This window comes from Caretta caretta, chromosome 13 (genome assembly GCF_965140235.1).
Source record: "Caretta caretta isolate rCarCar2 chromosome 13, rCarCar1.hap1, whole genome shotgun sequence".
NCBI classification, from domain to species: domain Eukaryota; kingdom Metazoa; phylum Chordata; order Testudines; family Cheloniidae; genus Caretta; species Caretta caretta.
In genome coordinates this window covers 4,841,712-4,855,847 of record NC_134218.1, presented here as the reverse complement: position 1 = coordinate 4,855,847, position 14,136 = coordinate 4,841,712, and the positions used below count along the sequence as shown (strand labels likewise).

At 48.1% G+C, this 14,136-nt stretch overlaps 1 protein-coding gene across 1 annotated transcript in view; it reads left to right on the top strand.

Annotated features, from left to right (window-relative positions):
* Positions 1 to 878: 878 nt before the first annotated feature.
* Positions 879 to 14,136, top strand: part of ZNF512B (zinc finger protein 512B) — an 81,717-nt gene continuing 68,459 nt past the window's right edge. The window contains exons 1-2 of the mRNA XM_048819971.2: positions 879 to 1,049; positions 12,216 to 12,341. Of these exons, the coding sequence (XP_048675928.2) occupies positions 12,218 to 12,341 (124 nt within the window). The 5' untranslated portion in view covers positions 879 to 1,049; positions 12,216 to 12,217. The remainder of the gene's footprint in view (positions 1,050 to 12,215; positions 12,342 to 14,136) is intronic.

The window sequence follows — 14,136 nt, the reverse complement described above, 5'->3', positions numbered from 1 at the left end:
ATTGCTTGGCCTACGTAACGGGTGTGTATGTACCAGGGAGTCGACTTCTGCTGAGGTGGGACCATAGGTGCTGGAACTGGGGGTGCTGTTGCACCCCCTGGCTTGAAGTGGTTTCCATTAAATACAGGGTTTACAGTTTGGTTCAGTGGCTCTCAGCACCCCTGCTATAAAAATTATTTCCGCCCCCCTGGGAGGGACATCCTTAGAATTAACCAGGGTCGGGCACAGCCCCTCTGGGTCTAGCCTCACTGAGGGAAAAACTATGGGGAGCCAGGGTCTGTTTGCAGGTTTCAGAGTAACAGCCCTGTTAGTCTGTATTCGCAAAAAGAAAAGAAGGACTTGTGGCACCTTAGAGACTAACCAATTTATTTGAGCATGAGCTTTCCTGAGCTACAGCTCACTTCATCGGATGCATCGAAAGCTTATGCTCAAATAAATTGGTCTGTTTGCACACACACAAGACACACCCCCATTGTAAATTAAACCCGGAGTCTGGGAGGACCAGCGTCCCCTTTGCTCCGGGTGAGGGCTGGACTAGCCCCTTGATCCAAGGGGGCCTGGGCAGAGCCACCCTCTGCCAGCCGGCACCAGTCCCCTGCGCCCTCGGGCGCCCAGGCAGCGGGTGCCTTGCACCTCTGCCCCACGTTTGCAAGAAGAGGGCCCCGAGCGCTGGCCACTTCCCACCTTTGGCCGTTTCCAAGCGCGCTGCTCCGGGGCGCACCTGCCTCCTGCGCCCTGGGCGCGTCGCAGGGTGCCCGCGCTCGCCTCTCCAAGCCCCCCGGTCTCCACCCAGGCGCCCGGGGTGGAGCGGCGGGGGGGGGACGAGCCCACTGTCTCCGAGCGGAGGCTCCTTGCAGTATTAAAATAATAACGCGAGAGTTGCAAGTTGCTTCCCTCTTCCCCGACCGTAAAACTGTCAAAGGTAGCCGGGAAGGGGGGCGCGGGGGATCGCGCATGAGCCAGCGCCGCCTCGCCCGCTCCAAGCACGCGTGTGTGTGTGTGTGTGTGCGTGTGTGCGGGGCCCTGGAGAGCTCGCCACAAGCACCGAGGTAAGGAGCCCCCCCCCCGGCAACCCTCCTCCCCTCCCCCGCCCTCCCCCGGCCCTTTTCCACCCTTGGCCCTGCTTTTACTCCGCCCGGTCGCCCCCTCCCCGGGCCCGATCGCCCCCTCCCGAGGATTTTGCTGCTTCCTTTCGCGGCGCGCCTGGGATGCCTCCCCCCCTTCTCTCTCCCTCTCCCTCTCTCCTCCTTCTACATAAAAAAGTCGCCATTTTGCTTCACTGCCTTTTCCTCCTCCCCTTAATTATTTTTCCCATGCACAAGAAATAAAAATAGTTTTTCGCCCCCTCCCTTTTGCCAAAAACAAACAAAAAAAACAACAACCCAACCCCACCCCACCTCCCTTTTTTAATGGAGGGTAGACAGTACGCCCAGGGGGCGGAGGAGGCGATCTGGAGGGGCTGGGGGGGGGGACTGGGAGTTGCAAGGGGGTATTTATTTCTTTATTTATTTGCAGCGTTGGCACTTTAAGGAAGGGGGCTTGGAAGTTGCTCCTCTGCGTCTGTCTGCAGCCTCCCCCAACGGGGCTGCGCTCTCCTTGCCCCAGGCGGTGACAGGTGACATTCACATGGGGCTGCCCACACCTTTGCCTGGGGGAGGGGCCTGCGGCCAGCTAAGCTTCAAAGAATGGGGGGAGTACAGGCAGGTGAGCTCAGCTCACACCTGGGCAGGTCACATGGCAGCCAGGTGGGCAATGGGAGGGACAGGGCAAGGACACCAAGGGCAGGTGGGCACAGCCGGGGAAAGGCAGGCAAAGGTCATGTGAGCCATGTGGCCGCTAGATGGCAGAGCCCAGGGGGATGACAGCCAGGTGGGCACTGGGAGGGGTAGGTCATGCAAAGGGCAAAGCATGCAGGCAGGTAATGACATGAACAGACAGGGACATGACAGCTAGCTGGGCTCCCATAAGGATGGAGCAGGTCAGAGACCGTACATCCAGGTGGGCACTCCCATGGGCCAGACCAGGGATGTTATATTCACATGGACATTGACATGGGCTGGGCAAGGCAGGGGCGGAGCACTCCCAGCAGGGACATGGCAGCTGGTTGGATGTTTTCATAGGACGGGCTAGGTCAGAGACATTACAGCTAAATTGTCTCTTCTATAAAGCCAGCCCAAAGACGTTCTCTCCAGGTTGTCGTGGGCAGGCTAGGTCAGATCTGGGATGTTACAGCTGCATGAGCACTCACAGAGGCTGGGGCATAGACTTCTATGCCAGGTGGGCAGTTGGCTAGGGAGGCCAGACAGGGCTGTGAATCCCATAAATCAGTTTAGGTTAATTCTGTTTAATGTCTTTTAGGTTTCATGCTTTGCCATCAGCTTTGGTGCCAGGGGGCAGGAAGCAAATATGTTTGAAACAGAAACTTTAAACCCTCAGAAGCTTTTTGTGTGCGTGCATGTGCACACATACTCATTGTGATGAACGATGGGCACATTTATACCCATTTTAACCTGGTTTTAGGTCTGTCCTTTCAAACTGCAGTACCGAATGGTACAAATGTAAAAACTACCAGCCCTTAATTCCAGTGCAGCTTTTGTGTGGCTGTGTTTTTCCTCCACTGCTCGAGAAAGAAGGGAATTAGTCTGTTAAGTGCCGTGTGCCTATAGAAAGTGTAGGGATGTCTGTGTAATACACAGAACGTTTCTGTAAGAAAGTTACCAAATAGCGGATCAGCACGTGAGTTGGAGAGAGACTAACAGAAATTGCTGTGGAACTAGGGAACTGCTCAGTTCATTCATCAGAGTGTTGCCCTGGTTCCCATCTAAAGTCAGAAGAAACGATAATCAATACTGAGTGAAAGTGAATTGTCAGAAACTCACAAGAACAACAAACATCAGTTTCGCCCATTGGTTTCTGCTAGCTATTGTTTCTGACTCTCTCCTCGTGCCTTTAGCTTCTATGTTCTCCAGGGCAGGGATCTGTGACCTTTTCGGCACTGTCCTACCCCTGAGCAACGCCATGAACATTTGCAGCAGTTTATAAATTATTAATAATAAGTAAAGCAAGTGGATATCAGCCTGCTGCACATCAGGCATCTTCTTTGCACCATGGTTAGCACTTTACCTGAGAAGGTTACGCTGGTATGTCAGGGGAGAGGATTTATTAAAGACCTACAGGCCATTAGCATGTGGACTTACTGGGGACTGTTAGATCGTGGCAGTTAGTAGTTAGTGGGGATCAAGCCAGGAAATGCTGGGTTAGATAGTAAGGGCCAAATTCAGGTGGCAGTGGACGTAGCTTGACCCAGCGTATTTAGTGATGAGCAGAAACTGATGGGTTTTTATGCACGGCGCTCTTTTCCCTCTTATAGATAGTGTCAAATAAATTCAAATAGCCATAGATTTCCAGGGAGCAACATGCCAACTTCCAAATTGCTACCTTAAAATGCCAATATCTGTGTGTCAACACCGGTCCCCCTGGACGCAGTGACCTCTACGTCCCCCTACACCAGATCAGTTCACAAGACAGAGAAAAAATTGCCTGAAAAAGTTAAGTAACTGTGGGAACAGATTTACCTGTGTAAAACACGACAGACTTTAATAGGGCTTGTGCCAGCTTATGCCAGGGCTGAATATGTCCTGCATTAGAGTGAGAGATGCTCTCCAAGCCCCACTTCATGCTGTTGAGAGGGGCTATGGAAGCAATTCATGCTAGCCAGACACTTTTGCATGAAAGCAAATTTGAAAAATATATGTAGATTTTGTCACCTTGTACGATTAGATTTTTCAGAGCCCTCTTGTCAATAGTATCTCCCTCATTTGCTTTCTCCTCACTCCCATCCTTGGTCTCTGCATTATCTGAACTCCCCATCCTGCTGAGCTTTTTGAATCTTTGCTCCCCTCTTGTTCCACCTCATCTGGCCATTTGTGTTGGTGAGCGATGGTTCGGTTTTGGAGTAAAGTGCGTTGCTTTCTCCAGGGTAGAATATGCTGCTTTAAAAGCCTTGCTGGCAACTCCTGGCCCAAGCTGCTCAGGAGAGAGCTGAAAACTTGAACTTGGATTCCCTGTGTAGCAGTCCCCTGTGATATCTCTAAATCACAAAGCTGGTCCATCTCTTCTACGCTGCAGGGAGTCCGCTGGATCCATTTCTTTGCTCCAACGTCATAAACATAACTCCTAGCGCTGCTATATTTAAGACATCGATTTTCTCCCCTTCCCCCCTCCCCTATTGTGAATCACAACAGGGTTTCAGCCAAAAGTTAAGGAAAGGATGGAAAGAGGTTGGAAGTAATTGATCACCTGGTTCCAGCATGTGTCATAAAAGAGCGAGAAGTTTGGTTAAAATATGATGGGTTGATTTCTGCTCTGTTACCCTGGTGCGACTCCACTAAATCCATCAAGTTGTACCAGATTTGGCCCCCACGAATATACAATAAATTGATTGTTATTATTGTAGGCTAAATTAAAAGGAGGAGGAAAGGTTTTTCAGAAAGCAATTAGGTGGAACATAAAATATGCTGGAGAGTTTCTAAGATCCCCCCACCCCCACCCCTAAGCAAGAAAAGTTTGTTTTAAGAGAGCGTGTACATTAAATGGAGGGAACAAAGTTTCCCTGGTTTGATGTACGGGTTAATTTTTTGGTTAAAACCTGTGGTTTAATTTTTGGAAGTGAAGTTTTTCGTGGCATCAATACTCAAACTTCCCCAGGCTCTCATAGTTTCCTTGATATTATTATAATTTTCAAAGGTGCCAAGGACCCACAATTCCTATTGAAGTCAATGGGAGTTTTCAGGTGCTCTTCATCTAAGACCCCCCAAATGCCTGGGGGTTGCCCTTGTGTGTTCGTAGCTGCTTCATGTGTCTGGGGGTGAAGCGCCCACTCTGGCATTCACACCTCACATCTGCAGCCTGACAGGAGACCAGGTGGTTGCAACCTTGGTCCATCGGAGGCTGATGCCTAGAGAATCTTTCATGGGTCCTCCATTCCTTGGGTGAGTTTCACTGTATGTGCATGATGGGGCTAAGGGTAGAACCAAGGGAGTTCCTGAGTGCTGGACATAGGCTCAGCCCAAATTTTCTTTACCCCTCTCTTGCGTCTGTGTCCTTACCTAGCATGTGTCATTCGAGGCAACAAAGTTCACACAGTGAGAGAACAGAGAAAAGAACCCAGGAGTCCTGACTCCCAGTCTCCCAATCTAACCACCAGATCACGCTGTCTGCTTTGTAATGGTTTCAAAGGAAATGTTGCTGTCTATCAAGTAAATAATAGACTCTTCATTAAAAATTGTCTAAGTATGTACTCGATTTATGCGACAAACACAGGTATTGCATGTCTCATTAAAATACTATATATATGCAATACTGTGGTATACCTGAGCTATCCTAGTCTGGTAAGGAATGTGCAGTTTTATGGTTTATTGTGTTAGCAGGTTGAGCATAGCCATGTCAGGTTGTCTTCTGCTGGATCTTTGTCGGTACAGTAATTAATAGTAGTATTTAGTCTTGCACCTCTGCCCCCACGTTCGCAAGAAGAGGACTCTGAGCGCTGGCCACTTAGTCGTGATCCGGGACCCCATTGTGTTAGGGGTTGTTCAAATAGAACATACTATTCTGTGTATGTGTATGTGTAGCCAAATCAATTCAATCACAAAGCAGTTATATATAGATGATGTTCCGGGTTTGATCTGAACCTGCGCTGGGTGAATATCTCCACATTCTCTCTTCGTATTTCGAATTTTCTTCCTTTTGGTGTTTGCGTTTCTGCGCATGAATTTACTGGAAGGAATTTTCAAGGGAATAGCAGATATTAGAAAATATTTGTGGAATGGGAACTTTTAAATTATTAACATGAGCATTTGCTCTAGAAATGGGATTCTAGCTGTTATGTTCATCGGGTCAAGGAACGGGAACAATACCATGTAACCTATGGGCCCAATCAAAGCTAATCAACATGGCCTGAAAGTAGAATATTGAATGCATTGCGTGCAAGAAGTCACAGGCATACTTTGTGGATCAAATATTTAGTAAATCTCTGTGAATAATTATCTCTAATAACCAATACATTTCAGAATAACAAGCTGCTCACAGACAAGGATGCTCTTTGGTTAAGGCACTGGACTTGGGATCTCTGGTAAATTCCCAGCTCTGCCACAGTCATTCCCCGTTCCTCAGTTTCTCCTCTGTAAAATGAAGATAACAAGGCTTCCTTTCTCCCACCGTTTCAGTCCCGTCTGCTTGGACTGTAAGATCTTTGCTCCAAGGACTGCCTCAGGCTGTGTGTGCAGTGCCTAGCACCATAAGGCCCTGATGTGGGTTGGGGCCTCCGGACACTGCTGGGCTACAAATAATAACAATTAAGAAATACATCTCAAACAGACAAAGAGGCTAAGTGAGCTGAACAAATGATTCCTTCTGTTCAGCTCCAATTGCCAGAGACTTCAGAGTCAAGGCTGTAATTCCTCCTTTTATCTGGAGACTGATTAACCCTGGTGTCTGTGCTCCCGATCAAGCTTTCATCACCAAACACCACACGCTGGAGAGTCTCGGCATGTTACCACATCTCCCAGAACAAACCACATGTGCTGCCCTGACCCACACCGGGAATCCCATGAAAGTCACATCGCAGCCTCTTAAAATTCTGTGTGACCCTGCACGACGTCTCTGTGCCTGGGAGTTCTTGCCTCGACTTCAACGGCAATTCCATACGTGGAGAGCTTGCAGGAGCAGGTTGCTTTGCAGTATCTTTTTGCTCCCAGCATCTTTGGAGGCAGAACTCCTGAAATGTCTCCTGCTTTCCAAAATGACACTGCAGTAGAATGTCATGCTGTATCTGGTACATTGGGCAGCGCTGCGGGAATGTTTTCTGGTATAATGCGCATGGCACAATATGATGATAATAATCCCTAGCTCTTCCATAGTGCTTTTTACTGGTAGATCTCAAAGTCCTGGATAAAGAAGGCCATTATCATTGTCATCTTTGGAGAAACAGACACACAATGAGGAAAAGTGACTTGCCCAGAGTCACCCAGCAGGCCAATAGCAGAGTTGGGAATAGACCTCGTGAATCCCAGTCTCATGCTCTTGCCATGGGGCCATGCAGCAGCAAGATCAGGTGCCTATGCGCCAGCTGAATTCCAAATGATTCTGTTCCCTAGACTTTTGCCGTTACTTGGGATGGGACTTGGGTTGAGTCCCTACCACATGATGAGCAGTCCAATGAAAATTCTTTTCGCGTAACTGTGGGGGAGTTGTGGCACCTCAGATGGGCCAGTTGCTGAGCTGGGTGTCTATTGGTGTCTGTTTAGGGACAGTGCTGTGTAGATTCTTGTTAATTGAGTTAAGGCAAACAGATACAAAAAAAGGAATTTTGTAGGAAGTTCTGAAGTGAAACATCTGATCTGTGGTTTTTAAAGTTAAATGGTTTGGGGTTTAACTGGAGAACAAACCAGAACTGATTTTGCAGTTCCTTAGCTGTGCCACTGGCCAGAATGGATGAGCATAATTAGTTGCACCTTCAACACATGCATGGTCATAGATTCATGGATCTTAAGGCCACGGGAGACCATTATGGTCATCTAGTCTGACCTCCTGCAGGCTTCAGGCCAGGCTGTTGCATCCAGGGCTCCAGGAACGACACGCTGGGGTGAAAGAGCTGTCCACGGCTTTTCAGCTCAGCGAAGCTGCAGGGTTGTCTGGGCCGAGGAGGGGAAGCGGTATCTTTTGGGGAGTCTAGTGCTGATAAAGACGTGGGATTCGGTCCTAACTCAAGGCCACGTCCTGCTCGGAGAGGAATCCTGCAGAGGATGGGAAACTGAGCATCGCTGCTACATGGGAACGCTTTGTCAGAGGGAATTATGGGGCACTTGAGTCTACCCAGCAGCCTCCCTCCCTACCCCTCCTGCAGGTGTGTGGAGCTCCGAGGCTGTGTGGGGACATGGCTAGGTGGGCTCAGGGAGATGGCTGCTGTCCTCGGCATCTGGCCCCCTTCATAGCCAGGGGGTTTCCCCACATCAGGTAACGCTGAGCCTGTGACCTTCTCCTCCCTGCTCTGAACCTCTCCCTCCCACCGGAAGGGGGCCACTCAGAAAGGGACCCTGGGAGCCAGGCTCTGATGGGAGCCCTGCTGCTACAGAATAAGGGGGAATGTGGCACCTCCCCACAAATGCCCTGCTCCTCACAGGTGCCCCAGCTTCTACAGGCTGGTTGGGGGCCAGAGCAGGCAGAAGCTAGGCATGGAGGGGTGTTGAGTATTTAGAGATGGAGGTGGGAGACTGATGTCAGGGGGCAAGACACATGGGTGCTGCGGTGTTTGGGGATCACTGAGCATTCCTTCCTCTCCTGAACGTGCGCCCCATCTTTGGCTTGGCCTGTTTGGACTGTAAGCTCTGGGGGGCAGGGAGCATGTGTTCTGTAAAGGACCATGTGCATTTACAGGGCTATACAGATGTTTAATTTAACAGCAACTCAGACTTTCAGAGGATGAATAATAACTGCAAAGAGCATGTCTGAATTTTTAGGTGCTTGTAGTTAAAGGTCTCTCGGCAAGAGTGTGGCCTAGTGGATAGAACACTGGACTGAGACTCAGGAGCGATGTGCGTTCTAGTCCTGCATCTGACCTGCTGGGTGACCTTAGGCAAATCACGTCACCCCTCTGTGCCTCAGTTTCCCCATCTGTAAAATGGGGCTAATGATGCCTCCTTTGTAAAGATCTTTGAAATCTACTGAAGATAAGAGCTAGGTGTTGTTTACAAACTGCAGCATGCACAGTGGGTCTGATTCTGGTATCACTCCAGTGACTTCAGTGGACTCCTGATGTAGATGTGTGTAACCAAGGGCAGAGTTGGGCCCAGTAAGTACAAAGGGGCCGCTTGCCCAAATAAACCCAAGAGCAAAACAAACACCTAAGCATAAGTAAATACAAACAAGCAACCCTACAATAAACACCACAAACCAGGAAACGTTTGAAGCGTGATGTCCATCCAGAGAACAAAATATTTGCCCACTAGCTGACGGCACAGAATCACAGTGTCCATTCATTGTGCCTTGCCTCAGTGTCTGTTAATTGTTTGGCAGCATGGCTCTTATGGGCTAGCTGAGAGTGTCTGTATCTAGGTGTGTGTGTGGTGGGATAACGTTATATCTGCCTTAAAAATGGCAAAGCCGTTGTGATCCGTGCGTGTCAGCTCTGTGGGACATCAAAAGAACCCAACACGCACCCCCCGAGGGAGAAAAGTATAAAGCTGCTGATGTTTATATTCCATTAACTTTTATATGCACTGAAGGATCTGTGCTCATGTGAAGACCCCTGTTAGAGGCACAGTAGCTTTTGGTAGAGGTTCCTGGACCTGGGCTATTTCTTCTCCTACTTTCAAACACACACACACACACTCAAACACACACACACCCCTTCATCAGAGCACTCAACAAACATTCGCTAATCAATCCTCCCCCTGCCCCTGGATAGTGGGTAAATATTATCATCCTTGTCTTGTGACTTGGGAAATTGAAAGGTTAAATTACTTTCCCGTGGCCACACAGTAAGGGTGAGTCGGCCACAGGGCCAGGCAGGTTGGTCTGTGTCCATAGGAATGTTTTGCCCCTATGTATAAATGTTCATCCTTCAGCCAAGAAAAATAACTAGCGGGGACTCTTCAGAGCCCCTCCTGCTGTTTCTGTGCTGTTCCCATTGAAGTCAATGGTGAAAACTTCCCTGTAGGGCTTAAACTGGGACACGAGGCATCCCTCACACACCGAGTGTACTCCCTCTGCAGTATTGTGAGCCAGGGAGCGACTGGCCCAGGACAGGGAATTGAACCAGGATCTGAGGACAATATTGGAAGATATTGCTCAAATCAGATATTTTCAACCTGGGGTTTCTGGAGTCTACCTGTATTACCCATAGCCAGCCTTTTAAAAACTCTTTGTAGCGGTGAATTGTCCTGCACTGTGTATTCAAAAAGGTGACATGGGGAGGTTTATTGTACTTGGCAAATTTGGCCTTATTTTGGAGTGGAGGCCTGCAAATCTGCATCAGGGCTTCTTGAGGTGCTGGACTGCATCTGCTTCTGCTGTTCCCTCTTGCTCATTCGCTGCCCGTATTGTTAATCTTTTACCCGCAATAAAAAGTGAAAATCTGCAAGACGCTCATGCAGGCTACAGAGCTGTCCTAGTAGTCAGAGAAGTGGATTGGGAACTGGATGCTAATCCCAGATCTGACTCTGATTCACTGTGGGATCAGGGCCACGTCAATCACTTTGTGCCTCAGTTTCTCCCATTTGCAAAATGGATATAGTGACCTCCCTGGTTAATGAGTGTAGGCTCACAACTGTGCAATGTCGGTCGAGTGTGTAGCGATCCTCAAGTGACAGGACTAGGGAAATGCAAAGTGCACAATGTATGTAGGTGATTTGGGTAATAGGAAGGGAGAAGGAGACAACCATACACACTGAAGTGCTCTATTGACCCTGCAAGGCATTGTGTCTGGATGCCTGTTCCTCCAGGGGTGTGAGTTACAGCAGTGGTTCTCAGCCAGGGGTACATGTACCCCAGGGGGACACAGAGGTCTCCTAGGGGGTACATCAATTAATCTAGATATTTGCCTAGTTTTAAAACAGGCTACATAAAAAACACTAGGGAAGTCAGTACAAACTAAAATTTCATACAGACAGTGACTTGTTTATACTGCTTTATATATGATACACTGAAATGTAAGTACAATGTTTGTATTCCAGTCGATGTATTTATAATTATATGGTAAAAAAGAAAAAGTCAGCAATTGTTCAGTACTAGTGTGGCTGTGACACTTTTGTATTTTTATGTCTGGTTTTGTAAGCAAGTAGTTTTAAAATGAGGTGAAACTTGGGGGTACGCAAGACAGATCAGACTCCTGGAAGGGGGACCGGAATCTGGAAAGGTTGAGAGCCCCTGAGTTACTGCACTTGGCCATGTCCGGGTGTTATGGAATTGCCGTTTCAACCCTGCACAGCCCATTTATTTGAACTGAGGACCAACCATGCAACCTTTATTCACCTGAGTAAAAGAGGTAGGGTCAAGCCCTCGGGTCCGAGAGATTAATCGGGCCTTCTCTCTTAGATCCCAATTGGAAATTGACTTGTGCGTCAGAGGAACAAACTGCCAATGTAAACAGATGAACCAAATTCATCCCTCATTCAGCCCCATTGATTTCAGCTGAATGACATCAGGGATGGGTTTGGCATAGTCTGTTTAATCATCCTTTACAAGAGAGGCCGGGCTAATGGGAAAGAGCTATGCTTCAATTGACTCCCATCTACTTTGTCTCCACAATGCAGCTAATTATAGAGACGTTGCTTGCCTCTCCAGTCCAGCCTTTAGAGACACCTGCCCCATGCTGCCCTAAAATCACCAGTTACTCAACTCTAGCAGATTCATTACATACCTTAAGAGGCTTCCAAGCTATAAAAGCAATAAGGACCTCTGCAGCTAATGACTTCTGGAGGACCCCGTCATCTCTGCTGCGTGGGTGGCCTAGTACACCATGCATTCCTGCCACTTGTTTTAACCCCTCCCTCCCTCCATTCATTTTATTGTGATGATTTTACAGTGTGTTTGAAAATGCTCCCGCTCGGGCTGGAATTGTAAGAGCCAGCAATTCCAAGGACTCATCCTGCTGCCATTGAAGTTGATAGAGTTTCGCTGTCGGCTTCTATGGAAGCGAGATCGGGCTTCTCGTGATCATTTTTGATGTTCATTATTTACAGAGAAGCCAACCTGAATTATTAATCCGGGGGATCTAAGGAACATTCACAATTCTCAGTTTAGACGGGTTTGCCATTCATAACAAAAATTGGAAATTTATCGTGGGATCTGTTCATTAAAATTCACCTTTTTTTCCTTTTGTTATCTTCTAATGAAAGCAGAGAAATAAACAAAGAAGAAAAGCCGTTTGTTCGTTGTTTCTTTGTATGAATCCAGCCCGTCACTTCTAATAAAGTCTTTGCTCTTGTATGCTTAGAGGAAACAGGTTTATAATGAAAGCAGCTCCTCAACCATGTCTATAGTATCCCTCAACCATAAAACAAATATTTGCAAATGCACCCCGCTTCTTTTTTTAAATGAGAACATTTAGTCCTGTTTAATATTTTTTCCACTGTAGATGCCATTCTTGCTTGCAGTGTATGCTTTCTCTGTGGCAGAGGATTTTTGTATTTTTAACATGTGTCTTCTGCTCGTTCTAGAGATGGCGGATTCGTATTCCTTCAGAGGTGGAAGGAGAGCTGCAGGGTCCAGCAAAACCAGTGCAAGCAAAGAAGGCAGCAGGACAGAGATGAGGGTAAATCCGACCCCTGAGCCCCCCAAGCTGGGTAAGGAATTGGGTTTTCTTTTCTCAAAGCTAAGGGGGTGGCGGAGACGGGGCATGCAGTAGGTCTTGGAACTGCCACTTTCCAAACCAACGGGAAGGGGACTTGCCTCTCAGCATTGCAAAACCTGCGTGTGAGGCAAAGATCCAGACTGAGGGACACTCATTTTATATGCAGACCTGGGAAAATGCTGGAGGATTCGGTTAGGTAGCGTGATGCTTTCTGCTGCCTCAGTTTCATTTCTATTGCTGATGTAAATGTTTTTCCACAGTAAAAGCGAGGGGTCCCTAGATCTGTATAGAACGTAGGGAAATTGGGGACGGAAGTGAATGGCGTTGCTTGAAATGAGGGACAGCTGAGAGGTAGAAAAGGAGACCTCCTGCTTGTTGTCTGTCTAACTAGTCTATTGTGCCTGAGGTCTCATTTGTCACACGCACACAGCCCAGAATGCTGGGTTTGGGAATATGTGAGGCCAGTGGGATTTGTTTGCTAAAGGTTGTCATTCCAGTGAAAGCTGTTTTTTTTCTATCCAGGGATCTATAAACCTGCCATAAGTTTGAGTTACTGTCCTGCAGCTTGCCGTCTTGGGGCAAATGCCCTGGCTGTGCAAGACCCAGTCAGGAAGCTCAGCCTCCCCATTAAGTGACCTTTCATCAGCACTGCGTGACTCACATGGCCTCCGCCATCCATCACCATAAGGGAAGTCTCTGTCATCCCCACAGTGCAGCTCATTCAGACAGCCAGGACCGTGCCCCTAGGCTGTCTGGCTACAGCACTCTCGTTTATGTGAATTCTTGGTCCTGATGGCGTGTAATTCTTTTTATGATTATTTATTTATTTGTAATGAGATTTGTCACATGGATAGTTTGTGCCAGTCCACGGAAGAGCCTGAAACTCTCCTCCCGCAGCTGGCAGAATGGAGTGGTGCATTCACTGATGTCCCCGTCTCTTTCCAGGAAAGGCTATTAAAAAGTTCAGCCAACTAGGTGATCTACTGGGCTGAAGTTTGTTGGTGCTTTCACTCCTTGTTTAGAATGCAGGCACTCGAAGATAGCTTTTTTCCAAGCGGAAGTCGTTGTTGGCTAATCCAACTTTGGCCCGTGGGCCACAATTGCAATGCACAGAACGGGGACTTTGCCTATGCTGATGGCTGGTGGAGGCGACATGAATCATGTGGCTGTGATGAACAGTTACTCATTGAGGAAGTTCCCTCTGGGGCACCTGGCATTGGCCACTGTCGGAAGACAGGATGCTAGATAGACCTTTGGTCTGACCCAGGATGGCCATTTTTATGTTGTAAAACTAGCTGCTTACATGGAGCTGGGTCTTTCCAGTGATTTTAGGTGCCCAATTTGAGACACTTTAAAGGGCCCTAGGATGGGTACTCAGCACATTATGAAAATCAGGCCCCTTTAAGATGTCTCAAGTTGGGTGCCCAAAATCAATGGTCACGTGGTAAAATCTTGGCCTAAGTGTTACTTTTCCTTGTAGGCAATTGCCATAGTTGCTACAGGGACGTTATTCAATCGCCGGTGGGACGGGAGGTGACTCCCCTGACTGTACACATGCAGGGGAGTGTTCACGAGACACGCTCTGGATTAAACAGTGGTCCAGGCGCTGAAAAAGTTTGAGAACTCTTCTCAAACTGAGATGAAAGTCACCCTTGGGGTAAAGAATGAGACATTCCATTCCACAGGTCAGCATCCATCCCACCCCAAAACTAGGTGTCAGAGACGCTCCGACGGGCATCCCAGTTGTCTGAGCGCTCACAAGTGCATGTAGCTGCAGTGAGGGAGAA